This window comes from Rattus norvegicus, chromosome 3 (genome assembly GCF_036323735.1).
Source record: "Rattus norvegicus strain BN/NHsdMcwi chromosome 3, GRCr8, whole genome shotgun sequence".
NCBI lineage: Eukaryota > Metazoa > Chordata > Mammalia > Rodentia > Muridae > Rattus > Rattus norvegicus.
The window spans coordinates 119,904,146-119,931,621 of NC_086021.1; the positions used below are offsets into that span (position 1 = coordinate 119,904,146).

Genomic DNA, 27,476 nt, shown 5'->3' on the forward strand with positions numbered 1-27,476 from the left:
ATTCCTCTGCTAAGGCTCTAGGCTCAGAAATATCTTTGCCAAACTCACCTACTTGAACTTCCAAAAGGCTATAGACAAAACCCTTTTCTGTGGAGCAGAGGAATGACTGATTGTGTCCCATCAGTCCACAGAATCAGAGAGAGAAAATGTTGGTCCTTCAAACCAAGTTTGGAGTGGCTTGTTATATAGATAGCAGAAACAGGAATGGATCATTGCGATCCATCTCGGGTCTCAAATGGATCCAGCCTAATGGGAAGGCAGGTTTATAAAAAAAAAAAAAAAACAACCCAATAGCAACTCAAAGATCATGAGAAGCTCTCATGGCTAGTTTCACTTGTGCCTTAGCCTGATGACTCAGATACTAAGAGGTGCCTGAAGTGCTTCTCCTACAGCAAGAATTAGCTTTCTCTGTAGCTCACTCACAGAGTCTCATTCAAAAGCTTCAAGCTGATGATTGAGAACCTGTGGTTGACAATACTTATAATGTCCCATCAGCCTTACTTTCCTAGCATCTTAGAAGACTAAGGAGGTGGAACAAAAAATAAAAAATAAAATGACACTTCTTTCTTAAGGAGTCAGAAAAGAGAGTGTCAGATGATTAGAATGCTCACCTTCAGGCAGTAATAGCCCACCACACAGACCAGAGAGATGACAGTGTGGACAATGGCCAGGGCACGCAGTGTTGGTGCCATATACCCAGTGCTCTCCTGAAGAACAAAGAACACCATCGCTTCTTCCTCATCATCCTCATTGAATGAGTTCCACAGGTTTGCAACATCCTCTGTTTCTTCCTCTAAAGGCTCTTCCGTGACCTGGCCCAAGACACATATCCACAGCTTTATCAGGAGGTGCCTCAGTCACTAAACTCTTCCTACAGAGTTTATTTATGTTATTAATATATACATATGCTATTGAACCCAGAGTTACCTGTGGAGTAAATAGGTGCTTTAGGTAACTTGGTGATAAGAATCCCCAGTGTTTCTAATAGTTGCAAATAAGAATGAGGTACAAATAAAATCTATCTCTTGAAAAGAAAGCAAAACAATTTAAATGATGGGCCTTTTACTATCTGTAATTCTATGGCGAGAGAGGAGGCAGCAACAGGTCCATGTGGATAAGAAGCATTGGTCATACACATTTCATATTTTACATTCTTTCTTTCATTTCATCCATTCTGTTCCTACAAATGACTCAGTTCTACAACCCTCATCCCAAGCTTCTATCCTGTAGCTTCAAGTGCCTGCTCACTGTCTGCCTAGATAGCTGGATTTCCATCAACCTTAGTATGTTTTAAACCAATCTACATACAGCTTACTGTAGACCACCACTTTTCTTCTATGGGCAACAAAACTTGAGTTGGTCAAACTGAGGATTTATATAGAGAAAATATTGTTTGTAATAAACTGAATTGCTAGTTTTAATCAAGAATCAGCAGAAAGTGTGTTTGTTTGTTTTAAAGCAGACTATATCAAGAATCTAGGATGGGTCTTTAATTCATTAAAACCCATTTCTGTGATGGCATCATGCAAGACCCACTCACTGGTGTTCAAACTCTTCCATTATGGTGAGCGGAACTTCTGTTCCCAACTCTTAGTAAGTTTTCCTTCATGATGATTCCTCTTATGTGTCAACAAGGGTGGGTCCTATTCTTAGCTTATTCCTCAAGGAATTCATTAATTATTTATTTAAAAATTCCTATCATGGCATCTAGCATACGGGGTATGCTCAATATTTAGAGATTGAATCAAAAAGGAATCCAAACTGTTGATACAGCCCCCTAATTTGCTTTTCTTGCGTTCTCTTCATTTCTCTACATTTCTCCCATTGCTAAACATGACACATTTTTTTTTACAGGTCAGTGTCTTAGAAATTTCCTTGGACATTAAAATTTTAAGAGTAAAAGTTTGGTTGTAGTTTTTTCCCACATAAGGCATGCACAGTCTACTGTATATTTAGCAGACAACCCCTCAATGGAGTATCACCTTATAGAAAAGCAGGATGAAGTTGATAGCGAAGGCTACAAATAGAGCGAGGAACCTCAGGTTGTAGAAATTCCTGGCCAGGTAGTGCTGAAAAGAAAAGGATAAGCAGAGGTAGAAAAGCTGTGAGAAGGAAGGAAGGAAGGAGACCTCCCTTTCAGATACTGAAAGATGTGCCCCGGGGCAGAGGTTACAGAGGTAGCGGTGCTTCACATTCTACTCTCCCCGGGCAGTGCTGGCTCTGTACACACAGGCATGGTTGTTTGAGGGGAACTAGAAATCTTGGTTATTTAAAAGTGGTTTAAGAGCATGTCTGAGGGAACCTTATGTCCCATTAAGTCAGATCTCTCAACAGAGGGCTAAGCAGTCCCCTGTACACAGTATAGCCAGACTGTGGCACAGAGATCTTACCCCTTTCAGAATCACAGCCCTCCTCCCAGTTTTCAGAGTGCACCCTTATCTGCAGTGCTGTCTTCCCTAGGAAACTCATCCTTTGGAGGATGGATGTGTAGCTGCTGGGGAGAATTCAACACTGTGTAGGGGCTTCATTGATGGTGCCTGTTAAAAGTGTAGTCCTGGTTGAGCAGCAAGTGAACCTCAAGGGGGAAACTTATCAGGAAAAAAATTCTCATGCCATGTTGAGGCTTGCTTGTACCTACAGTAACAATGTTTGGGGCTAGTTGAGTAATGGACTCATAGAGAAACATTTTTGTCTTTATCCCGATTGATTGAACTGCTGAAATTTTGGATCAGGATCAGCCGAGTCCCCACACAATGTACATAAATCTGCTTGGGGGTGTCTAGGTAACCCTTCATTTTCTTCAACACAAGAGAAATAGGAAGGAGAAAAGAATGGGAATGAGGAAGTGGAGGAAGCATGGCTAAGGAAAAGTGACACAAATAAGTGGCCAGCTCTGAGGTCTGCCGGGCTAGCGCCTCTAATAGGAGGGACAAGGACTGGAGAGCTCACCAGTAACTTGGTCTGATAAATCTCCAGCCCTTTGAAGAAGTTGGCCATGAAGGCTACTGGCTTCTCGGCCTTCTGACCACGCCGTCGCGTCTTCTTTACTGTTGTGTCTGCCCACAGGTACTCTGCTTGTCCCTCCTCCTTGATTTTGTCTTCCTTTTCTCTGTCTTCCATGCTGCAGGGGAGAGGCCTACTCAGTGTGTAGAAGAAAGGCAGGCATAGCCTGGTCCTTATCAATTCACTCCCTGGGCATGAACTCTATATTTAATGAGCAGTGACCATTTTGATGATCTGACATGTACATGGGTTATAATATGAGTTTGTGACATTTTGGAATTAGACTTAACAACTCGTTTTATTCTTTTTAAAAATGTCCTTTCTTTACTAAGTAAGCCTTTTTAGGATTAGCAATGGTACCTACTCCTATAAACTTGGACAGGAAGTAAATGTGGTATCTAAAAGAGCTAAGCACAGGCCTGATGACATGTAATAGTATTCAACAAACACCACAAATTATCAACCATCAGTATTATATGAGGTTGCTAAATGTAGATATTCAATAACTGTCCAGTCAATGAAACCCTGATGTACTACTGGAATTATACAGTTAATAAGTGTTATAGAGCTGAGGCAAAAGAAGAAGGAGGGAGAGGAGGAAGGAGAGGAAGAAGAAGAGGAAGGAGACAAGGAAGAAGGAGAGGAAGGAGAAGAGGAAGAAGGAGAGGAAGGAGAAGAGGAATAAGAAGAGGAGAAAGAGGAAGAGGAGGAAGAGGAAGAGGAGGAAAAGGAAGAGGAGGAAGAGGAGGAGGAAGGAGAGGAAGCAGAGGAGGAAATATGCCCAGGGCTTATAGAATACCTGTCTCCTGCACTGATAGAAATCACGTTTTCTATTTACCATCACTGTAGACCGACAGCTGCCATCAAGTATTAACTACCAGTAGAGTAGCCCACACCACCAGCAACTCACTCGGCCTTCTCAGATTCAGTTCTTCCTTCAGCTTCATGCACTGCCTTCATCTCTGCTGCCTACATCAAAAGCAACAATCAGTCAAGGCTTCCTCAGAGAAAACAGTCCAGGACGAGTCTTTTTCTTTCTGGTTATAAGTCCTAGTGGATTTGTGGTGTTCCCCCTAACTCACCCCCATGACAGCTTCCTCTCAGGTTGCAGGATGTAAAGTGTCTTGCTGTACATCAAACCTGCCACTCCTGAGAGATGCCAAACCAGACCTCAAACCTGAAAATTCAGTTGCCCCCTTATTGTGTACTCAACTCAAGCAGGACACTTATACTCAAACCTTGAGGGAGCCCTATGGAAGTAAGAGGAAACGAGGACATAGATCACAGTATGTCTAATCTGGAATCTTCCTCTATCTGACATTCTTCTTGCCTGACTCCAACCCCCTAGTCACTGCCCTGGTCCCTCTGGTTGATAGCCACTGTACTCAGAATAAAACCACACTCCCCACTGAAACCTGCCTATCCTCTAGAGGCCTGGCTTTCTCTCTATCTCTATTTTCATGTCATACTACTTTACTTACTGTTTTTTTTTATATTCAAATGCTCCAACCTTTCCTCTCTTGGAAAGGAGTCTGAAACCTTCTGTGCACTAGGGACTTTGAGTAGTCCTACCCTCTGCCAGGATCATGAAACCCTGGCTTTCCACATGCCCGTCATTCTTTAGGATCTGGCTCAGAACATACTGTCTCAGGAGCCTTGCTAGCTGCCCTGTTGATTGTACCATGTCCCTTCTAACCCATTCGTTTGTTTATTAAGCTGAACAAGCATCACGAATGGTAATTATATCATTTACTTGTTATCTTTTCCCCAGGAGAGACAAAGCTCCATTAAAGCAAAACTATTGCTTTTCTTGTTAACCAGAACACAGTATGGTGCATGTGGTACCCAAATTAGTTTCTATCCCTTTTCAAATGGTTCTATGTCTATCCAGGAGCAATGTGAAATGAATGATACAGTAAGATCACCTAAGTTGGTGCCTCCCTCAATGGCTTTCACACCTCTCATTTGCCATTCCATTTCCCAATATCTCCTCCCTAGCACACTTCTGAATTGCACCAACTTGTCCAGTATCTGTCTTTTCTATAAAACTACAAGGACAAAGGATTTATCCATTATCACTCAATTCTCAGACCCCAGAACAGTGTCATGTGCATGTTAATGTTTCAATAAGTGACAATGGAATTAATGAATGGATATGTCCTTTGTCTGCAACCTCACTTTTTTCTTTGATGCTAAAGTGGCACCAAGAGTTACATGTCGCAAGAGAAGGAAACATGCAGAACATCCCATGGCCAATGACCTCTGAGCTACCTTTGTCTTATCCATTTGATTTAGTTGACTGCCTCAAATCTCTAATGATAAAAATGTTCCAGGCATAATCCGACTCACTGATATAACACACTATCAATAAATAGCAATTATCATCATCGACATCATATGAAGTGTTTAGTAACTTTTCCAGCTAATGAAACTGATTTATTGGGATTATAAGGTTAATAAGAATACTAGAATATATTTACTACAGAGCTTCAGTGAAATGGAATATATCAGAGCTTACAGGATACATTGAAATACCACCTCATAGGACATCTTTCCATGCATTACACTTGCTCTTCTATGCTTTCACTGAATCAACCTGTGCACCACGAATGCTAACCTAATAAAAGTCGGAAGCAGGTGAAGGTGTCAGATCATTATGTTCAAACTCTACAGTGTAGACCAGAAGTCCTCTTGGTGACTAGACACTGAAACACCTAAGTCTCAAGCTCACCACCTGAAATGTCAGCATAATCCTATCAGAACCAGTGTTAATGCAGTGTTATTACCTGTGCAACCATGGCAGAGCTGACTGCAAGAAACAGTTAGAGACATTGAGGGGTAAGGACAACGAGCTGGAATTAGGTTTACCTGTGCTTTCCTTTTCTTCCGTACAGTACTCTCTAATGTCGGGGGTTCGTCTTTGCCGGTAATTTCAGAGAGGTCACCTAATCCCACTTCAGGCCCTTGCTTTGAACCACCTTCTTTCTTTGAGTGGATTCCAAAGAGGTCTGACATGACGTCTGTGTCTCCGGCCTCACCCTTTACAAAGTGGACCAGCTCGGTGGTGATACCTGGCTCAGTCACTTCCGCCCTGTCAATCTCCATTACATCATCATGGATCCCAAACTGGGTGGGGTCGGGCATGTCACCTAGGATCTTAGTCACTCTGATGTTCTTTGCCCCTTCTACAAGGCCCCCTCCAAATACTGTGTTCCAGAGTATGTGAAAGATTCCTCCCAAGATAGAGAAGAGCAACTGAAAGAGGCCCACAACCAGCATCCAGAAGAAGGAGGAGAGCACCCTGACCAGCTCCTTTGCGCTCATCTTTTTCACATTCCTGTACTGTTTCCTGAGGTTCTTCAAGGTTGCCTTCTTCAGAAACTTGGTGACATTTCTCTTTGCTGAGGCACAGGCCATGGCAAATGCAGAGGCAGACTCAAAAGATTTATCTTCTTCCTCCCCCTCAATTTCTACCGAATAGGAATCTTCATCCTCTTCCTCTTCCTCTTCTGGCCTGTCAGTTGAGTCAGATTCTGAGATCTGAGATGCTAATTGCATCTCGAATATTGTATCTTCACAGAAGTTCACAAACAGTTCCATCTTCTCTTGCTCCCCGCCTTCATTGACAACATCAAAGATGAACTGTCGCTTAGATTCCTTCACTTGAGGCTTTTCCCACTGAGTTCGACTGGATTCACTGATCTCAAAATAAACACGCTCAATCTTCTTGGCCCCACCCATGATCTCGATTCGACCCAGGTATGGTTCAAAGTAATTTAGCACACTTTCTGCTGGGTCCAAGAGACACTTGAGACGAGAATCATTTGGCATATGCTCAGAGAGATTTGTCAATAACACCGCCACATTGAACCCTATGTCCTTGGCTGGCTCGTGGAACCTCTCTACAAAATCCACATAATTAAACATGTCATTCTCATCAGCCTCTGTACACGAAAGAAGAAAATCAATCTCTGACTGTGTATATTGCTTTAGACCTTCCATGGCCTTCTGGAATTCTTTTCGGGAGATGATCCCTTTACCATCTGGGTCATATTCTTTGAAGGTGTCTGAGCTGGTTAAGTCTTTAAGTTTCAAGAACATGTCAAAGAATTTCAAGATCATCTCTACATTAGTAGACGATTCTACCAGCGTGTCAACCATCTGCTTTCCAATAGTCCCATTTACCACATTTCCTGTGAGGCAGGTTCAAAAAGACATACAAATATATAAATGAACCCAAGTTATCATGCAACTGGACAGTCAGCTATTTTTAGAAGACTTATGTGCCAAATTAGTCAGTTTATTTCTGACCATAATGATTTTAAAATAGTTAGGAAAGAGCAGCAAGCCATAATAACTACCCCACCTGGAGCCAAGGGACAAGAAACCAGGGCAAGAGGGAAATGGCCACACCATTGGCCTTGTTTCTGCCCTGGGGCCTACAAGGTGGTTTTATTATTAGATCTCTGGGAATACATAGGGATACATGGCGTCCCTTTGATCCCCTTTGACCTGGGAGGGTGCCCAATTAGATGGCTGGCATACACACTGGCAGCCAGATATGTCGAAAAGCAATGGGGAGAGGGAGAGGATAGGGAGGGGCAAAGCTTGGAAGTTTTCCCCAGTTCATTCTGGCTTTCCTATTGGCATCAAATGAGTTGGTTTCAGTCTTTGTCCATCAGACCATGTGCCCCTCATTCATTTTTTTTTCTTTCTGAAAATTTGTCACTCTAACCAATGTCTTATGACATCAGTGACCTGTGAGAAGCATAATCTGTGTGATTAGTAAGGTTAGTGCTCAGACCAATTACAATTGTGTGAATGCCTAGTTATACCAAACAGCCCAACCTTCCAGGAGGGACAGAAGCATCACCACCATGTCCTGAAGGAGATCCAAGAGTTCCTTCAGCAGCTCGATCTGACTGGAATCCTAGAACAGAAACAGGAGATACCCCTGAGCTATCTGATCCCTCAGCAAAGTCCAGGGTAGTGAGCAAGATGGGCCTGCTCTGGAAAGGTCAGGTGAAGGCTGCATCAAGGCAAGAATGTGTTCCCTTCTCGCTGTGAGTGAAGATGGCTTAAATTCACTGCCTAGAGTACAGGGATGCCCATCTAACACAGCTCCTTCACATTCTGCTTAGGGCAAAGCAGCAGATACACCGACTGTTACTAAAAGCTACCTAACAACCCCAGCCACTAAAAAATTGTCAGGTACCTTCTTAAGTTTATTTGTTGTTTTCTGTACTGGAGAACTACCTATCATGAACTTCATGGGAGATGATGTCGTAGTCCAACTAAGGAAACATTAGATTACCAAATATAGTCTCCGTTCTTTGTAGATCAGATTAACCCCTTCAGGGTGCCACTGAATCCTTAAAATAGTATTTAAGCATGCTATTCTTCTGGATTGTTTTGATGTTCTGTTTGGTTTTAATACAAGCAATACAGGCAGAGTACTATAACTCTGTGCTGTAAACCCTTCGGCATATACAGGACGGTATGTGAAAGATCTCATTTAAGGGTGAAATTAAAACTAGAAAATGATGCTTCTAAGAATAAACTGAAGGTAATTATTTATTTTTTCCTTTAGTTTTTTTTTTTGAGATGGGGTTTCTCTGTGTAGTCCTGTTTGTCTGTCCTGGAACTCATTCTGTAGACAAGGCTGGCCTTGAATTCAGAGATCTCGCCTCTGCCTCTGCCTCTGCCTCTGCCTCTGCCTCTGCCTCTGCCTCTGCCTCTGCCTCTGCCTCTGCCTCTGCCTCTGCCTCTGCCTCTGCCTCTGCCTCTGCCTCTGCCTCTGCCTCTGCCTCTGCCTCTGCCTCTGCCTCTGCCTCGAGTGCTGGAATTAACAGCTTGAGCCACCACCTATCAGTTTGAAGGTAATTTTTAAAAAAATGTTCTCTGGGTTAAACTTGTTTTACCGATTCTCTGTTTCTCTTGTTCAAAGCTTTGTTTAGCCATTCAGTTTCCTAAGGAACTTTTCCCTATCTGCTGTGTGTCACAGCTCTATTGAAAAAAAAAAAAAAACAGCAGCAACAACAAAAACAGCAAATCGGTAGCAGGACAGACTATTAGAGCTGAGAAGAGACCTCAGAGGCCATCTCTTCTAACCCTGAATACTATATAGCTGATGAAACCAAAAGCTGGAAGTGGGGAGGAACTTTCTCAATGTCACTGATGAGGAGGAGGTGACAGAGTAAGGACTCTTGTCCCTAGGGTTTCTACACCACACTGTCATGGTTGACACAGACATGGACATGTTACTGCCAAATTAGTAGTCCCCCCAGAACTCTTTTAACATAAGGCCAGAGTCAAAAGGGGAAAAATGAAGGGTTAAACAGCACATTCCAAAAGAGAGGAGGCAGGTGTGATAGCCTTGAGATTTTCAGATGTACATTATTTAAATTAACACTACAAATGTCCCTCTAATCAGTCTGAAACACATCTTGAAGTACTCCCTCGTGTGTTGTCATGGAGAGAGGCGATCGCCGACTACATATGCTACATTTATTTGTTCATAATAAATGCTCTGAGTGGTTCTGATTCATCTTGCCAGAGAGATGGGGAGAAGGAGAGGTAGAGATGGATAAGGAGGGGAAGCAGGGGAGGGGGCATTTGTGGATGACAGAGACATGCAACATTTGGCAGGTGAGAGACGTTGGTGTATGGTATTCTAAAATGAAAGGACCATGACAGGGAAGCAAAGGGGATGAGCACCATGGAACGCAGTGTTGAGGCTCTTACAGAATAATAGGTTGGTGGGACACAAGGAAGGAAGAAGCTGCATTCATGCAAAAGCCCCTCTGGGATGTCCCTGGAGACATACATCTGTTTCCCCGATTTGTCCTCAGTTTTAAGAAGGAGACTAATCTGGTTGGCTTTCCCAGCCTTTGATTAAACAGCCACACCCAAGGGGAAGTAAACCCCACATTTCACTGTAATGGAACATGTAGAGGAACAGGCCACAGTACCTGAGAGAGCTTCATCTGCATGTTAGCAAATACATGGAGGAATCCAACCACTGCATCCCACAGCCTACTGTGAGCCAGGCTCTGCTGGTTCCCGATGCAAGGGCCCTGTAGAGAGGAGACAGCCTGACTCCATATTGTGTCACCCAGAGTCTGTCCTATCAGGGCATTTGACTGAGGTTTCTGTGAGAAGGCAGCACCTTTCACACTCATAATTTCATGCTTCACTATTTTCCTGAGTTGCTTTTCATTTTTTCTAATTATAGGATTTTCTCTCTAGGTGGAGAATGGGGTTTTATAGCTCATTGATTATCTTTTAGCTTCAGAATGAAGACTACCGTTAATGAAAGAGTTAAATACTACAGCTGAAGCAGGTCAGAAGGGCATTTCTCTACATCAGTAGCTCTTGGCCTTCTTAATGCATCAACCCTTTCATATAGTTCCCTATGTTGTGGTGGTTGACAACTATACAATCATTTCCACTGCTACTTTTGTAATTTGTAATTCTGTAATTTGTACATTTGTAATTTTGCTAATGTTATAAATCATAATGTAAAATATCTGTGCTTTCTGATGGTCTTAGGCAACCCTTGTGAAAGGGGTTAGGACCCACAGGTTGAGAACCACCACTGAACCCTCTCTTCACCCAGTTCTTTCCCTGAGGAAAACAAGGGTAGCAGATAGTCTACCTGTTGTTTTCAAGCAAAGCTCCACGTGAAGATGTGAAGTTCAAAGTCTCAGTAATAACCTCCATGATCAACTACTTCTAGGGTTTTCTTGCTAAGTTAAACATTATATATAAATACCAACTCAATTATTTTTTTCCCCTCAAAGCCAAACGTAGATGACTTAGCTACTGTGACAGTAACCTTCCTATTTACGACTGTCCTTTAACTCTGCTTGAAAGTCTTGGGGTTTTGCTTTGTTTGTTTGTTTGCTTGTTTTTAATCCTTTACTCAACCTCCAAATTTCTCATCAATAAGAAAGATCTGAAAAGGACACACTTACTCTCTCAAGAATGTCTTAGTAGGATTCCCAAAGGAAAGTTGAGAGGAAGAAGTACTACCTACTTTCCTAAATCACACAAGCATGTTTAAGAGTTACTGTTCATCTATATTCTGTTTCTGGTCCCCAGAGGTCCCATTTTCTAGGTTGTACACTAGAGGCCAATAAGTTAATTTTGGCATAAAACTAGTTGTTGAAAGAAACACGTATTTCCAGAACATGGGCTCCTCTGGTGTGTTGAGCACGCCAGGAGAAATCATTTGCTCACAGGTTCTCCTTTGAGAAGTCTGCATCTATCCCTGGGTGGATACCACTATCCTTTACTTAATGGAGCCCTTCTCTTTTTGAGTTTTAGTACAGTTTACTTTGCTACCTGAAAAAAAAATCCTCATTTTCTAGGTAGTACACTAAGCTTTGTGTTTATTTTTATGAGAAAATAAAATGAATGAGCCAGGTACCTTATGATTTGGATAGTGAATGAAAATCCAGTTGGTTGCCTCTCCTTCCCTCCTCCTTTCCTCCCTTCCTTCCTTCCTTCCTTCCTTCCTTCCTTCCTTCCTTCCTTCCTCCCTCCCTCCCTCCCTCCCTCCCTTCTTTCCTTCCTTCCTTCCTTCCTTCCTTCCTTCCTTCCTTCCTTCCTTCCTTCCTTCCTTCCTTCTTCTCTCCCTCCCCGCCTCCCTGTTTTCTTTTCTTTTTTTAATTTAGTACTGGGGTTTGAACCTGGGACCTCAGACATACCGGGCAGAAACTCTACTATCGAGCTATATCCTCAGACCTTTTAAAATTATCTAAATTTTGAGACAGGGTCTCCTTATCCAGCTGGCCTTGTACCCACTCTCTACCCTAGGCAGGTCCTGAGCTTGTGATCTTCCCACCTTGTCCTCCGGATAGTGTTTTTCACAGAACAAATTTCAACTCCACGATGTAAAAAAAGAGCCACACCCAGAACGGGTGTGAAGAAATTTACAGAACAAGAAGAGAAGGAAATAATAAGAAAGAGGATGAAACGCTTCTCTTTCCTTTCCTTGGTTTTTCTTCAGTTGCAGCAAACAGAAGTAATTGTTGACACTATTTCTCATGAGGTCTTTCACAATCCTATCTCCATGACTTTTCTGAAAGACCAGTATACCTCCTTCTTTATTTATCCACAGCCAGTATATATCTGCAATGACACTGTGCCCTGGGGTTCAAAAGAGCTTTCTCTCCCCCTGAACTCACACATGTGTGGTTTATTCATTTCATTTCTTTGTTGTCTGACTCTGAATCTCGGCACGTTGTTCCGGCTATCCTCAATTCCATTCCTTCATGTTTGGTACATAAGTTATTATTCGAGCAATAGCGCATGTGATTATTTCAAATCTTGTGCGATCATCTCCTATCAAATATTTTCCATCATGTATATGATGTTTTTCAAGGACACTGCAGGCGCTTCCAAGGTAGAGACAATAAATTATATTCTTCCTCGGAACTAAGGAGAAAATGCAAGCTAAATATTTTGTTCAATCAATAAATGAGAAAGTATTTTATTTGTGAGTTTTCGGTTATAATAACATAAAAATAAAGTGTCAATTCTGCTTCTAAAAGCTCTTGGATCACAGAAGGCTGATAAGGCAACTGGTTATATAGTCAGTTATACCTAAATACATCATTCATCTCTCTTCGCGGTAGGTAGACTGTTGTAGGAAATAGAGATTGTTATAGAAAGAGAAAGAAATCTAGACCATTAAGACAGAGATACACAAGATTACTTGACTTGATTAATTTCTTCCCTAGGAAGAGCTCAAAGACTCTGAATTTTTGTTGTTTATTTGATTTTGTGACATAGTCTTACCATGTCACCCAAACAAGCTTCAAACTCAAGATCATCACACCTCAGCCTTCCATGTCTGGGATTGCAGGCATGTGTCACTATAGGTAGGTGGATTCTGAGGTTTTGTTTGTTTCCTTGTTTTACCATTGTTCTATAATTCTATCTCCATGCTTACTGAACATCAGATGTTGATACTTCATCAGATATTCTAGACTGAACAATGTTAAGATGAACACTTTTTTCTTTTATTGTTCATTTAAAGTCAATTTTGAAAGGGAAACTAAAATGTCTCCTCTTCTCACTTTGAGACAGGGTTTCTCTGTGTAACAGAGCCCTGCTATTTTGGAACTGGCTTTGTAGAGCAGGCTGGCTGGCCTTGAACTCACAGAGATCTACTTGCCTTTGCCTTCTGAATGCTGGGATTAAAAGTGTGCACCATCACATCTGGCAGGAAGCAAATCGTAATGAGGTAAATGAAAATAAAGTGTAACGACACCATGAACAAGTCCCAGTGGGGCATCACAGACTATACGACCTCATAGACCACAGGTAATAATGGTCCCATTTTCTAGATAAGAAATAATGTCAGTATTGTGACTGAGTACATAAGCTAATCACTGTGTGCATCCAAATACTCTAGAGAATATAGAAAATTAGGATATTAAAAATATTCTATTTGTTATCAGTTCCTCAATTATTAACACCTACCTGGATGTACTCTGTAAGAGAATTAAAGATTTGCTTGGTGACTGCCAGAGCTTTAGAGAAATTGTGCTGTCCAGATTCATCAATGATGTCCTTTCCTGAATAGTACCAATAGAAATCGCTGATTGACTCCTAGAAACAAACAGCAGATTTTGATATTTCTTTCTCTGAATTTAAGGAAAGTAAACTCAATGGATAAGAAGAATTTAGAAGAATCCCATATCTCTAAGCCTCTGCTGCGACAGAAGCTGGTGACCCTGTGAAGATGGCCAGAGACATCTTTCAAACTCACATAGATCTCCAAAGGGAAGAACGTATAAGAGACACCCAGTCTTTAGTACCTGGGAGACTATGATATAGTTAATTCACAGTGAACCATGTCCACCAAAGATAATAGTGGTTATCATCCAAATAATTTTAGTAACAGCAAAGGAATAGCAGCTAAACGGCAGATTTTGTTCTCAGTGATTTATGAATATCAAACCTCTCACTATTTATCACCACTCTGTGAGGGAAGTCCTATCCATCACATAGACAAGAGAACTGGACCACAGGGAACTTAAATAGATTATGCCTGATTCCTAGAAGGTGGTAAAACCAGGGACAAAAATCTATTAAGGAACAAAGTCAGGTTACTTCTCAACACTAACAATGTGAAAACATAACACATTCTTAATACCATAAACAGGTTTTTCTTCTTAGTCATTAGGTTATTTGATTATTCTTCCTTGGCCATTGTGGCTGGGTCTTCACCGACAACACTAACACCAGCCAGTATTTTATAACCTACTTTCATAGCTAAGGTCCTCTTACTTGGTCTTTTAACACATGTTTTAGGAATTAAAAATTCCTTTAGGTGTGCGGAAATAGATTACAACTCCTTCTTTGGAGTCAGATGATATAGATATTCTCTGACAAACGGAGGCCTAATGCATAAGTTTTCAACTTAACAAAGGTATGGAAGTGGCATAGATACAATTGAAATTGTACTTGAAATTCTGAGTATTGTTTTTCTCAACTAACAGCTTATGGTATGATGATCTCCCATAATGCTAGGCAGGAGCCATGAACCACAGTTCAGGGTTAGCCACACAATCTTAAGAGTAAACCATCCAAGTACTGTAGTGCAGTGGTTCTCAGCCTTTCCAATGCTGTGATGCTTTTATACAGTTCTTCATGCTGTGGTGACCCCAACCATAAAGTTATTTTCATTGCTACTTCATAAATGTAATTTTGCTATTGTTATGAAATAGCTATTTCCAATGGTCTTAGGTGATATCTGTGAAAGGGTCATTTGATCCATAAAGGGTTGCAGCCCACAGGTTGAGAACCACTACATAGTGTATTATCTCATTTACCTATGACATTCGGTAGCTAGGTATGTGAAATACAACCCATGGTTGATTTATCATTGAGGAACATCTGTATCCTGGATCTCCACGCATCTGCAAAGCCATTGTTAACTTGTATAACTGTAGATGAGCCATTGCCTAAGGTTCCCCAACTTACCTGCAGACGCAGAAGGTAGTCCACGGTGCTAATAATGATGTTCACAGTAGTGGTGTTGCCCATCTGAGTTCTCAGGAAGTTCTGAAAGTCTGAGAGGACCAGTGCTGGGTCAGAACCTAGGTTCATTACACCAAAGGGATCCAGGCATGCCTCTTAGCTGAGCTTAGAAGTGGCATACTATGCGGCTCAAGTTCTACACAGATAATATATTTGGAGCCTTGCAAATCCTCCTCTCCTCTATTGCCCTGACAACCTGGTGACATCTAAAACAAATGAGATTCAATAGGTGATGTGAAAGGACTGGTGATTCTAGGGGTGTTTAGCCTTGATGACACTAAACAATAGCAGCTCTAAGTCTAATGGTCATTTCATATAGCCTCTCTTGTTAAGGACTAGATGAATTGATATTCTTGGGTAGTGTGGTGGTTTGAATGAGACGGCTTCCAATAGAATGGTTCATATGTTTGAATGGTTGATGACCAGTTAGTGGAACTGTTTGGGAAGGATTAGAGGGTATGGTCTTGTTGAAGGAGGTGTGTCTCTGGGAGTGGGCTTTGAAGTTAAAAAAGCCCATGCCAGGCCCAGTCTCATTTTCTCTTTGCCTGCTGCTTTTGGATCAGGATGTAAAGCTCTCCACTACTGCTCCAGCACTATACAATCTGCTTCCTGCCATGATGACCATGGACCAACCCTCTAAAACAGTAAGCAAGCCCCCAAATAAGAGTTGCCTTGGTCCTGGTGTCTCTTTGCAGCAATAGAATAGTGATTAAAACAGAAAGCAACCGGTTGAATCAAGTGGAGTCCACGGAAATGAATGAGAGTTGTGCATACAAATGCTGTTTTCCCTTGACCAGTCAGTTGATACCACTTACCACTGTTATGTCCTTCACAAAGCAACTGTAGAAATCTAAAGAGATCTTGTGTGAATTCATCATTCTGGAGTACCTTTTCACCTTGAAAACATAATATACACATTAGCCTTTGCTTGGCTTCTCAACAAGTACATCTGACACAAATGACTCCAAAACTGACAATAGGGTTTGGAAATGTACCCTTGGATTAATGTTGATAAACTCAGTTAATTGGGAGCCAAGGCTGCAGAGTACACAGCCCCAACAGTAACTGTTTAGCCCCAAGACACATCTGTAATGAGAACAACCGGGACAATGGCAGCCAGTGGCTCATGCCCATAATAACCCATGCTTTACAGATAGAAGACACTTCTTTAATTAAGCATCAAACTGCTGGGCTAAACTTGACATGCAGCCACCCAACCCAAGATATGTCTGTACCGAGGCAATTAAATCTATTCTCTTAAGATTTGCAAACATGGTAGGAACTCAGGGAAGAGACTCACACTTACCACGCTCACGGACAATGACTGGTGATAAGAGAAAAAAGAGGAAATACAAAGTAAGAAACCCATAAATACTATAACACACTTTCTTCAAATACATCTAGCTCCATGAATGCATCCATCTTGGATGCTGGCCTTAGCAAAGCTGCAAATAGAATTGTTTTTGCTCAAACTGAGCAAATCTTTGTAGATAAAATAGCATGCAAAGGCTCTGATCGGAAAGAGCTGAAATTTCAATCAGGAAGAGAATGCCCTTGACATTCATTAGTTACTTACGGGTGCCTTCTTCTGTAACCATCCCCAGGCCTTCAGCTTTATTCTGCCTCTCAAATGCATTCAAATCAAGGACACTTTTAATGGGCAAAAGAAAACAAAGTTCAGGGCTAACTGGTTATGCTGGGAAAATAGATTTGTAATGTCAATGAATCTACTAAGAGTATTTTGTCTCATTATCATAAGTAGACCAATACCTAGCAGCTTGGTTAAAAGCCTGATGGTCCCTTGGGTTTGTGCCAAGCACTGTGGTTTATGGATGTGATAATCATAGACCTTGTTCTGGGTATAGAGAGGCAGTGATCACTGTTCAGCTTGAATCTTTTCTTATGGATGAAGAGTTGGAAAGCCTTTCTGAATTAGAAAGAGGAGTTCTGTCTGTGATTTTGAACTCCATTACTACCCCGAGGCTGGAAACAAGATCGCTGTAGCATCAGATTACTTTTCAGGAAAGCCCCGTCTGTTTTCCCAACAGTTCAACTCCTTCTCTGATCTGACAAGCGTCCTCTGCATAAAGTTTTATGAAGATATTGCTCTTAGGGAGGTGTATGGCTGATCCTGTGAGGACTTTAGACATTGGCCTTAATTCTGTTACTGTTCAGAGATGTTGTATGACTAAAAAGACATGGGCACTCTTTTTCTTCTTGGGGAGTCATGACTTGGGAATTTTAAACAGAAAAGATTGAAATTTCTATTCCTATCTTTGCTGTTTTACTTTGCAGGTTTAAAAAAATATTTATTTTTGTGTTTAAGTGTTTGCCTCCATGTTTGTTTATGTACCATGTACGTGCCTAGTGCCCATGGAAATGAGATGAGGGTATGGGATCCCCTAAAACTGGAAGTATAGATAGTTTAAAGCCACCATGTGGGTATTGGAAACTGAACCTGGGTCCTCTACAAAAGCTGCAAGGGTTTTTATCCCTCCCCACCCCCCACATCTCTCCAGGCCCAGCTTTGCAGCTTTTCCCATCCCAGGCTGTGCTGAATAAAACTGATTTGCTCAAAACTCCAAGTGATCCTGCTCTTTTGCTATGTAGATCTTGCTGTGCTGGGTTAGGAGATGGGGCAGGTGGGGATTGACCTAGGAAAGGGCATTTGAACCTTGTTGTTTTGAAGCTTTGATTTCGAATTGGTGCCATACATGTCCTAGTCTCACCTTAGTCCCTAAACACCCATGTTGAGTGTTTTAATTTTGCCACTGCTTAAGTATTTTACAAATATGTGTTATTTGTATAATAATCGAACCCATTAAAGTGTCTTAAAACTTCTGTGAGAAGTCATCTTGCAATTAAGTTATGTCACTTGTCCCTCTGTGCTATCATTATAAATGAACTATAAGGAAATTTAGCAGTCTCAAGTGCTGTAACATATTAAGAGAACTCTTAGAGACCTAGTGGAAATTTCATGAGTAATGTAGAACTCGGCTTTCTTAATTTTGTCATCCCTGTGTCCACAGGTGCTATTCTATTTGATCTTCAATGAGTCAGGCCTAGCAATACTACATTTCCTTTCCCTGGGACAATGAACTAATAGACACACACACACACACACACACACACACACACACACACACACACAAACACACACACACACAGAGAGCTAAGTACAAGAGATTATGCTGCAGCTTAGATTGTTTCCTATTTACCCAATCAAGTAAGGTTGGCAAGGTTACAAAGTCTACTGAAAGAATGTCCATCCTCTAAATTTTCAATAGTAGACATCATGTTGTATTTTAACTCTTGATACTTGGGGCGAATGAGCTAGTAATTGTGACTATGGTTTCTTTTAGAATGAGTTTCAGACAATTCACAATACATAGAAAGTTAAGAGAAGGACACTTTTCAGAATGTTGGCTCATTCTGAAAATGAACTAGTGTGGTGGCCTTATACCTTTTGAATATTTATTCAAAAGTTGGTTCAACTATGATGGGTAGCTTATTCAATTAGGTAAGATCAACTGATAATTCAATGCTTTGCTATTAAGTCTGTATCAAAATTTTGTTCCAAGGCCAGGATGGACCTCTGTCAAAACAGATGTCTCAAAATATGTGCTCATCGAATATCCATTCAACTTCAAAGGATTGTTAAAGGAAAAGATTACAGGTTGTTTCATGGGTTTAAAGAAAGCAGCCTTCACTAAGAGTGAGGTGTACCTCCCCCTTTGCCCTCATTTATTTGGCTTCACTTTTGGGGGTATCCATATTCAAAGAAAAATGTAGTATACATTGATCATAAGAAACAACCTAACAGAAGGAAAGAAGGAAGGAAGGAAGGAGGGAATGAGGGAAGAAAGGAAGGTAAAGAGGGAGTGAGGGAGGGAAGGGAGGAGGAGGGAGGGAGAAAGAAGAATGGAAGAGAAAGAAGGGGAAATGAGGAGAGGGAAAGGAAAAGGAAAGGAGGGGAGGGAAGGGAAAGGGAGTATAGGGATTGATAGACTACAGCACTAGGAAGGATGTTTGTGGCTAAGGGAGATTAATATTTCTTCTCTTAATGTTTTTTAATCTAATCCTGAATTCTAGGGAACAATATCTATTTCCTTGGATTTTAAGGCAACTCCATGTCAATCTAGCTGATTTTGTACACTTCCATCTATCCCCCCTTTCTCTTGAATTGTGAAGTTTTAAGAATGGCGAGTAGTTTCCCTATATTTACCTGCAAGACTGCATAAGACCAGAAAGGCTTTGAAAGAATCCAGCATCTTTTTTCTCCTTTAAGTAATCTAGCATTTTCTGTAAAGGAGACACAGTTTAGAGGGAAACAATGAAAGCCGTCACAACTGATGATCTTCCTAAGTCCAATGGAGAAATGGCAGATGCCCTGCCACAGAAGCATACAAAAGCAGACTCTTGGTGACACATCAGAAGTACTAGTATAGTTAAGAAAATATAACCTCTACACCCAAGGCTCAGGGAGCATCTCAGAAGAGGCAAAAAGATTGTAAGAGCAAGAGGATGAGGATATCGGCTGAGAGACTGTCTTCTCTTATACAGTATAGGGAAGCTGCACCCATGACATCTGAACTGGGTTGCCTGAACAAGGTCTGAACAAGGCTTGAACATTAACAGCACCATATGGCATCCTCTAGTTTGGAGAAACCCCAGAAGGCCTCATTCCTAGATGAAGAGCTTCAATTAATGACCATAGGCATTAATGAAGGAGAATCAGTCTTTCCTGTGGATGAGCCCCTTGATAAGTTATCCAATACTAAGTGGTCAGCCCTAAAATCATACTGATGAGTCACACTAAATGGACTCGGAGGGTTATATTTATATGCTTATATGAATGCATACATGTAACAATAATTAAAGAAAAGGTGTGCATGAGTCAAACCATCTACTTGAGGAGTCAGATTCTATTGTATGAAGGCTCATTAGCTTCAGTATTTCAGCACAGTATAGCAAAATTTTGACATTTATGGGTTTATTGTTACCAGTTCTAATTCAGACACTGACTGAGTAGCAGCTGTCAATACTGACTGGCTCATGTGTTGCTCATTGGAGGTTTGGGTATTTTATTTTGTACTCTGAGAAGCTGATACAGGGTAAGCAAGTGCTTCATCACTGAGCTGTATCTCTGATTGTTGATTTTTATGAGACAGACGTTCACTCACTACATAGCCCAAGCTTGCCAGGAACTCAAAAATCTCCCAGCCTGATCTCAAATCCTTTACTTGTATTCCCCACTGTAATAACTTCAGCCTTTACAGCAGAACCAGGCATTCTCAGCAATCGGCAAATAACTGTTTAATGAATAAAGCACAAGTAAATGAATAACAGGTTGCGAATTGCCGTGGTTTCTCACAGTAAAGCAGCTCACAGGTTAAAGCGCCGAAATAAATACCAGAGGCTTCAGAAACATTCTCTGACTATTTACAATTCTGCAGAAAATCTGAGGAGAAATGCGATGTTTTGTTCCTTTAATACCAGGCTTTAAAAACCTCTTTATTAATACACACTTTGCATGCTGACTCCAGGCTATTGTTTTATCTGTGTTCCCAGCTACTCTGACATAATTGGCCACTAAGGACAAACACCAGCCAAGCCACTGTGGGTAGCCTTCTTGGAGCAAATTAAGCCTCATCAGTGCGAACTGTCAAGTAGAAGTACCCCCAGGAACTCTTCCCCATCCCCTTTGACACTGGATTACCTGTTGCACACCAGCATTGCCTCCGTTCAGAATGGCAATCCCCAGCTTCAGGGTCTCAACCACCATGGGGCTCATCTCACCTGCCAGGGTGAAGATTTGATTAAGTTACCATGGAACGAGGTGGTCTGTCATACCTGCTGGGCCTTCCCCAGTCTTGCTACTATGACTTTAGGTCAGGGTGCACTGGCTCTGTGGCAGTTACCTAGGGTCTACCTAGAAACAGGGACATCACCTTTGCTGGCACTTATCATCTGAAGGACCATCTCTGCAGCACCACGCTCGTGTAGTCGTGCTTGCTGATATAGTGTCTTTTGCTTCTCCATCTCCTTCTCCTAGGAAAAGAAGTCATGGAAAGATTTGCTCTCAGCCCCTCCAGTGTCCTCATCTGTACTGTCTGCCCCTGTTCCCCTTCAGTAAATACAATGTGGCAAAGTGAGGTGAGGAAAGATAATGCATATCATTTTGGATAAAGCAAACCTCTACATTTTATTTCCAGATATAACCGAGCTTCCTCAAAGGATATACCCATAATTCACTCACCCTTTAATGATGAGTTTTCCACTCTTTATGTTGATAGGTAACATAGTATTTTCACCTTTGATATTATAAAGAAAGCTATGATTATTATTTTTTTAATAGTGAAGTGTAGATAAAGGATATTTATTCAATGTGGCCATATCAGGAAGAGGAGCAGAAAGATCTAGTGAGCCTTCTCAGTCTTAGTCTTCAGGGTCCTAGTGTGAGACTAACTAAGCCATGCATGTCAAGGTCTAGACAGTCCATCCCTGCTGTCTCAGCTCGTCTCTCCTGCAAGGCCACCTGACAAGCTCTAAGTCTTTCTCCTGGAGACAAATTCTTCCTTGACTGCCTCCAGGGTTCTAGCTTTTCCATTTCCAGCATGATATTCCATGTAAGCCAACATTTAAGAGTTCTTATTTTCAATATTCTGTTATACAGGAAACATGCTTGGAGGCCACTTGAATACATTTGTCTGAATGTAAGAAGTGTCCCTGCATTTAGACTGCAGACACACTGCCACAGCTGGTTACCTACATTCATTTTTATTATATTTTTGGTTGTTTTGCCTATCAAAGGGCACAGGAACCTAAAATTGTAAAATTTTAGGAGTTTTGGGCTTCTGTACTGCTTTGAAATAAAACTACTATCAACCTGTATTTATAGACTAGTGTAGATGATCCCAAGGTCCTTGATTGTTCATTGTCGGCTGTTTAAATTTGTCCTTCTACCACTCCTATTGCTACAGTATATGGCAAGTAGAACATTCTCCATCAGAACAAGCCTAGTTGGAAGAGGACATTGGAAGTGGACATTGCTGATGAGTGGGTTGCCTGATGTTTGTCAGTCACACAGGCAGATGGCAGAGTTATGGCTAGATTTGTAGACTCAGATACAGCGGTACAGTGAGTCTCTAAATGGCAGTCATCATTCTGAAGGCCCAACCTATAGGCCAGCAAGGGCCCTGGTTCTAATCCTTATAGAAACTCACTTCGAATGTTTTTTCCTTGTCTTCCTCTTCTTCTTCATCCTCACCACTCTGACAGCTCTGGGTTCCATGGAGCAGGGAAAGGAGGAGACAGAAAACCAAGTTACAGGGGAGTCTAACGAGCACAGCTCTTCTGTGATGCTTTGCAAGGGCAGGGGACAGTCTATTATTCAGACTCCTCAGGCCCTCAGCACCTTATAAAACTAGGAACATTTTGATCGTTGCATGGGAACATTCTACTTTAAATGCCATTTCTGCAGCTACCAAGGGGTTAAGGAACAAGACAGAACAGGGAGCTCACATATACAATGGGATCTGTTTTAAGCACAGATAAGAATTTCCTTCTCTGGAAAAGTTCTGATGTAAATGAGAACCCAGGAGTACAGGGAGTTGTCGTTGTTAAGACAAATACCAGGACCATGATAGTAAGACTGGGCTACCTAAGCCTTAAGTTATCTCTTCGTACTGGGCTGTGAGATACAACAGAACAAAGAATACAAATTCCTGTTTGTCAACATTTTCCACCTTCCTGAATGCCTTTCTATCTGAGGACAGTTTCCTTGTGCGTATTCAGCATTCCAGAGTTTGTCAAACTCCTGGTGGGAATTCCTCTAGTTACCAAGGCTTCTCAAGGACATTGGAACCCCATTTTTAGTGTCTAGCATGTTTCTTTTGTCTGCACATGGACTGAAGAACCTGTCCTCTCCTGATTGCTGACTGAAGACACAGATAGTCTGAGTACCTAAGCCCATCTACCCAGCATTAGAACTGTCCTATGAATCCAGCCACCAGCAGCCATTATTTCTACAAAGTTCCAGGTGTCACACTTGTGGTGCATGAGCTGTGTGATACCTAAAACCTGTTATGACCAAGCGGCAGCCCTCTTGCTCACATGACAGTTTTACATGTCCAAAGAGGGCTAAAGATAGACTGTGACAGAGTGCTAGAGACCCAGGTATACCTTGGCCATCATGCTGGAATAGGAAGTGTACAGTGGGTCATCTTCCAATTTGCTGGAAATAACAGAGAAAATATTTAGCGAGTAGTAATTTTGGAGTCAACAACACAACAAAAAGCCCACTAAAAACCATTCCAAGGTAAATGAACCAGTGAACTCATCAGACAGTTTGGCTCAAAAAAGCTGAGTCAGTATTGACTTGACATGGAATTTAAGAGTAAAGCTAGAATTATAAGCTGTTTAATCTTTAGTCTGTCTTGTATTATGATGATGACAAGTCTGTCCTCTATATGTTTCCTGGTGGTCATGAACAGAGGCTCTCAGTTTTGAAATTCCTCACACTGTTTGCTGACCACTGTGACCTAGCACCATCCCTGACCTGGGGGAAGAACACCAGAGTGATGCTGACCTCCTCTCAGTGAGCGCATTGCGGCTAAAATGTAGAATGATCTGGTGAAGGGGGTCAGGTTGCTTTTCGGTCTCCTCTTCTTCCTCATCTTCAACCCTGGGAGATTTCTACACAGAGTAACACAGACAGATTTTTAGGCACAGGTTCCAGCAGGCATCAGACAGCTGCATGCGAACAAAGAGAAGGCAAAGCTCGAGGCTCAGAAAGGCATTGGACTGGAAGCAGAGAGCAAGCTCTCAGCCAGATGCTTATTTCAAGGTAGGAGTCTGCAGGATGCAAGGCCGGTGCAGACCGATGCATTTCTACCAGCCAATCAAAGACATTCCAATCTCAAATTAACTGAAATAAAAGAAAGCAAATGGCTGACTACAGGGAATGAACTACAGAACTCCCATGCAAGTTGTGGGCACCCCAGTTCAGGAGGGAAACCCCCCTGCTGTCACTTTTGAAACTGAGTCCCTCTAGATAATACATGGAATTTCTTCTGGAGAGCAGGTTAGAGATAGAAGTGAGGCAAAAGTCACAAATCTCTGGGACTTATGTGGGGACCAGTTGTATTATTCTAGATTTAAACTATCAAAAATAGCTTCACTCTGGACACTTGCTTTGTGCAAAGCTGCTATCTAGGTGTCACTTCTCTGTCTTTATAGAAAGGGAACCAGCAGCTGATGTTAGTGGCAACAGTAACATTTTCTGTCATGGCCCCTCAGAAGGCAGGGGCTTGGGGGTTGGGGGTTGGGGGTTGGGGGTTGGGGGTTGGGGGTGGTACTTGGTGAATATGTGAGATCTGAACAGGCTGTGTGAATGTTTGGCAGTGGAGAGCCTGCCTGCGCTCCTTCCCAGATTCACGCCAATCAGGAAAGTGGGAAGACAAAGACAGCACCTTTCTTACCAACAGGACTATGTGGGGAAAGTAGGGGACCTAGAAACAAAGGGAAGGAAAACGGGGAAGAGAGGTTTAAAAGAAGAAAGGAAGGGAGGAGCTAAAGGCACAGGATGATAGGGAAAGGACAGAGAAGGACAGGAAGAAAATAAGGAATGAATAATAGACCAGGATTAGCACAGACAGCAAAGGAGAAACTGGAGTGATAAGGAGAAGAGAGAAGATCAGGGAGGCCTTATCACACTCCCCCACCCTCAGAGACACGATGAGGCTGCTTCTTTGTATTTCACTTCAAGCGGTTTCAGATATGAAGTCTATTAGAGACAGTGCATGCCAGATTTTTGGAGGGCCGACTCAGGGCTGTGAGGTGCAGTAAAGACGGTTTTATAGAGGCATTTTCCCCAAAGCAGAGCTATGATTATGGACGTAGGGTCTTAGCAGAAGGGAAACAAGACAGGGGGACCTCCTGCAACAGATGGTGCTCAAAACTTAACTTGGCAATGAAATCCCCAAGACATAGCTGTGCAACTCAAGAAACGTTAGTTGTTAATGAGGGTGGAGCTAGGGGTGCGGATGTTATTAACACCTCTAATTGAAGTTTCGTCCTCTGGCTTTTAGGACCATTGGCAACATCATCCTGAGGTTTTACACAGTTATTTCTTTTCCGATTGATTCTCTGTGAATGCCAGATTCTCACAGCATATATAAACACAAACACAAAAAAGCAAACCCATTCACACCCATATCTGCTCCCAGTTCATTCAGTACTTACAGCCAAATCCTGTACTAGTTTCTCTTCAAAGGAATACGCCTCTGTTTCTATCCAAAATCTCTGATAGCCATGGAGGAAGAGGTTAATAGAGCGGTGCCTGAGTGGGAGGGGTGAGAGGGGGGATCAAGAGAGTTGTGGGACTTGTTATTTTAGATTGGGTGGTTAGTGGTTAGTAAGCAGGACAGACTTTTTGTACAATTCCCATCTTCTGATTGGTCAGGGCAGTCAGTAGCTCATGTCGTACCCTATAACTAGGTAATTCATAAATACTGGAGTACCTTCTGATCACCAGAGAGCACGACACAGCATCCCCATTTAGTTTTACTGGGTCACTACCACATTGCCATTCTAGTGAGAAACTGCTAATTAGATTGAGTCGGAAAATATTTGCGTCAGATAGCAATTTAGTCATTCTTTTAGATCGGTCATCTGTTGATGTAATACAAGTGAAATCATGCTGTAGTTTAGTGTCAAGCTAAAACCTTAACCTCAGCCTTCCTGCCTTCCCCCATTCAAAGAACAGCTCAGCAAGGAGCTCCCGAGTTCACTCAGGAAGGCAAGAGCTGGACATGCTGTGCCATAAGCGTGTGTCCTGTGTACCTCTGAGATCCTGGTTGTACTCTGCTGTTTTGCTCATGCCATTTCCTATAAGCCAGATTGACTTCCTGGAAAGTTAGTCACAGAAACACATCTACGTGCTATGGTCGGCCTTGGCGAAAACAAGACAGGCCGAGAATGAAGAAGAGGGCAAGAGTGGCCATTGAGTGTTCTGGTAGAACCAAACCTTGCTGTCTCTCATTAAAGTCTGACCAATCAGAATTTTACCTTAAAAAAGAAATTGTACAAATGTATACTCTTGTGGCAACATTGACTCATGGCCAAGAACGGAGGCATGTGCACAGAATAAGCTGATGTCTTTTAGGTTACGTTACCATTAAAATGGGTATTAGTCTGTCATACTGAGTTTTTTCATTAACCTTTTCCAGCCAAACACGTTGAAAGGTGATCAGGAAGAAATTGTTAATTTTGTGTCTGGAGAAAAGCATACAGGGTTTTCTTTGAAACACCAACACCAGGGAAACAGCACCTCTATAATCAGATAAACCCCTTTCGTCCTTTAGTCTGGAAGATTCCATGGTGCTTAGACAATCCCAAAGTAGGGAAGATCTGCCTCCATTGTCACCTCCCCAGTGAGCTGGCTGCTATGAAGCTGTCTTCACGCGAGAGAGGATCCCGGCAACTGTTCTCCAGCGATTGGCTTAAGGACAGCATGCCTCACACAGATTTCTTAAACTTTATCTGGCACGTGTAGGTGCAGGGATACTGAAGGAACACCCAGATAGAAAGACATGGTATCAACATAATTTTTAAAAGCTTGTTTTTTGAGAGGAATCACTTCTGCCTGGCTGGCCTAGCCCTCGACAGGTGTTTTTAGAGCTTAGTTCTTCAAGGTACATCCTCAGGCAGGAGGTCTGACCGAGAGGATGGCAAACGTTTTTTGATATTTTCATCGTTTCCAGAACACAAATAAAAACCGTACACACCTCTCCAATGTTAAATGACTGTCAACCTCACTTTTCTGTCAGAACTTCAGCGTCCCATGTACCTATGCTGACTTCCATTTTCATCTCTTCATCCATGAATTCCACTTGATTTTTCCTGTTGCTTTATTCCTCTCCAAATACAGCAAATCTGTTATCCTGGGCGGGGCCTGTGAGGCAGGTGTATATCTCAGAAGCTATGACTGCTCCGTCTTGTAAGAACCTACATGGGAAGACTCCCTTCGTTCAAGGCAGGGTGCAGGATATTTTGGATAAATGACAGCTAAGAGCCACCATTTGATGTGGGTGAAGCCGAAGTAGAGGATGGGCCCTGGTCTCATAGTCTAGACAAACATTGGTGTGTAGGATTCAGAACGCTTTTGTCCAAGTCAATTGTCCTTAGTCAGGTGAGACTGTTCCTAGAGACTGGGAAGTTGACCAGTCAAAGCTTGTCACTCACTCACCAAGTTTGCAGATGGATAATAAACCTGCCCTCACCTACTCTCCAGTCTACCTTTGAAGAAGGAGGTTGTCTTATCACCTGACATGCAGATCAAGTCCTAGTGGTGGGCACAGGCCTTGCCTCTTACTGCTGTTACTACAGTATTGCTCTGCAACGCCCTCCGAAGGCCC

The 27,476-nt window shown here is 42.1% G+C and overlaps 1 protein-coding gene across 13 annotated transcripts in view; it reads right to left on the bottom strand.

Annotated features, from left to right (window-relative positions):
• Ryr3 (ryanodine receptor 3) overlaps nucleotides 1-27,476 on the bottom strand; it is a 547,337-nt gene that overhangs the window by 18,017 nt on the left and 501,844 nt on the right. For 6 of the 13 annotated variants that reach the window (XM_063284952.1, XM_063284951.1, XM_063284950.1 and 3 more), the window contains 19 exons: nucleotides 26,235-26,334; nucleotides 23,648-23,754; nucleotides 23,242-23,293; nucleotides 22,284-22,340; nucleotides 21,009-21,108; nucleotides 20,777-20,856; nucleotides 19,283-19,359; nucleotides 16,634-16,707; nucleotides 16,364-16,381; nucleotides 15,873-15,953; nucleotides 15,001-15,089; nucleotides 13,495-13,623; nucleotides 9,975-10,079; nucleotides 7,852-7,933; nucleotides 5,872-7,196; nucleotides 3,914-3,972; nucleotides 2,950-3,121; nucleotides 1,983-2,069; nucleotides 612-812 (listed from right to left, as the gene is read on the bottom strand). In XM_063284952.1, coding sequence (XP_063141022.1) covers nucleotides 612-812; nucleotides 1,983-2,069; nucleotides 2,950-3,121; nucleotides 3,914-3,972; nucleotides 5,872-7,196; nucleotides 7,852-7,933; nucleotides 9,975-10,079; nucleotides 13,495-13,623; nucleotides 15,001-15,089; nucleotides 15,873-15,953; nucleotides 16,364-16,381; nucleotides 16,634-16,707; nucleotides 19,283-19,359; nucleotides 20,777-20,856; nucleotides 21,009-21,108; nucleotides 22,284-22,340; nucleotides 23,242-23,293; nucleotides 23,648-23,754; nucleotides 26,235-26,334 — 2,995 coding nt within the window. Of the gene's footprint in view, nucleotides 1-611; nucleotides 813-1,982; nucleotides 2,070-2,949; nucleotides 3,122-3,913; nucleotides 3,973-5,871; nucleotides 7,197-7,851; nucleotides 7,934-9,974; nucleotides 10,080-13,494; nucleotides 13,624-15,000; nucleotides 15,090-15,872; nucleotides 15,954-16,363; nucleotides 16,382-16,633; nucleotides 16,708-19,282; nucleotides 19,360-20,776; nucleotides 20,857-21,008; nucleotides 21,109-22,283; nucleotides 22,341-23,241; nucleotides 23,294-23,647; nucleotides 23,755-25,302; nucleotides 27,014-27,476 lie in introns of those variants that run through there. The other 7 variants (XM_063284953.1, XM_063284949.1, XM_063284954.1 and 4 more) reach the window with 6 other exon arrangements.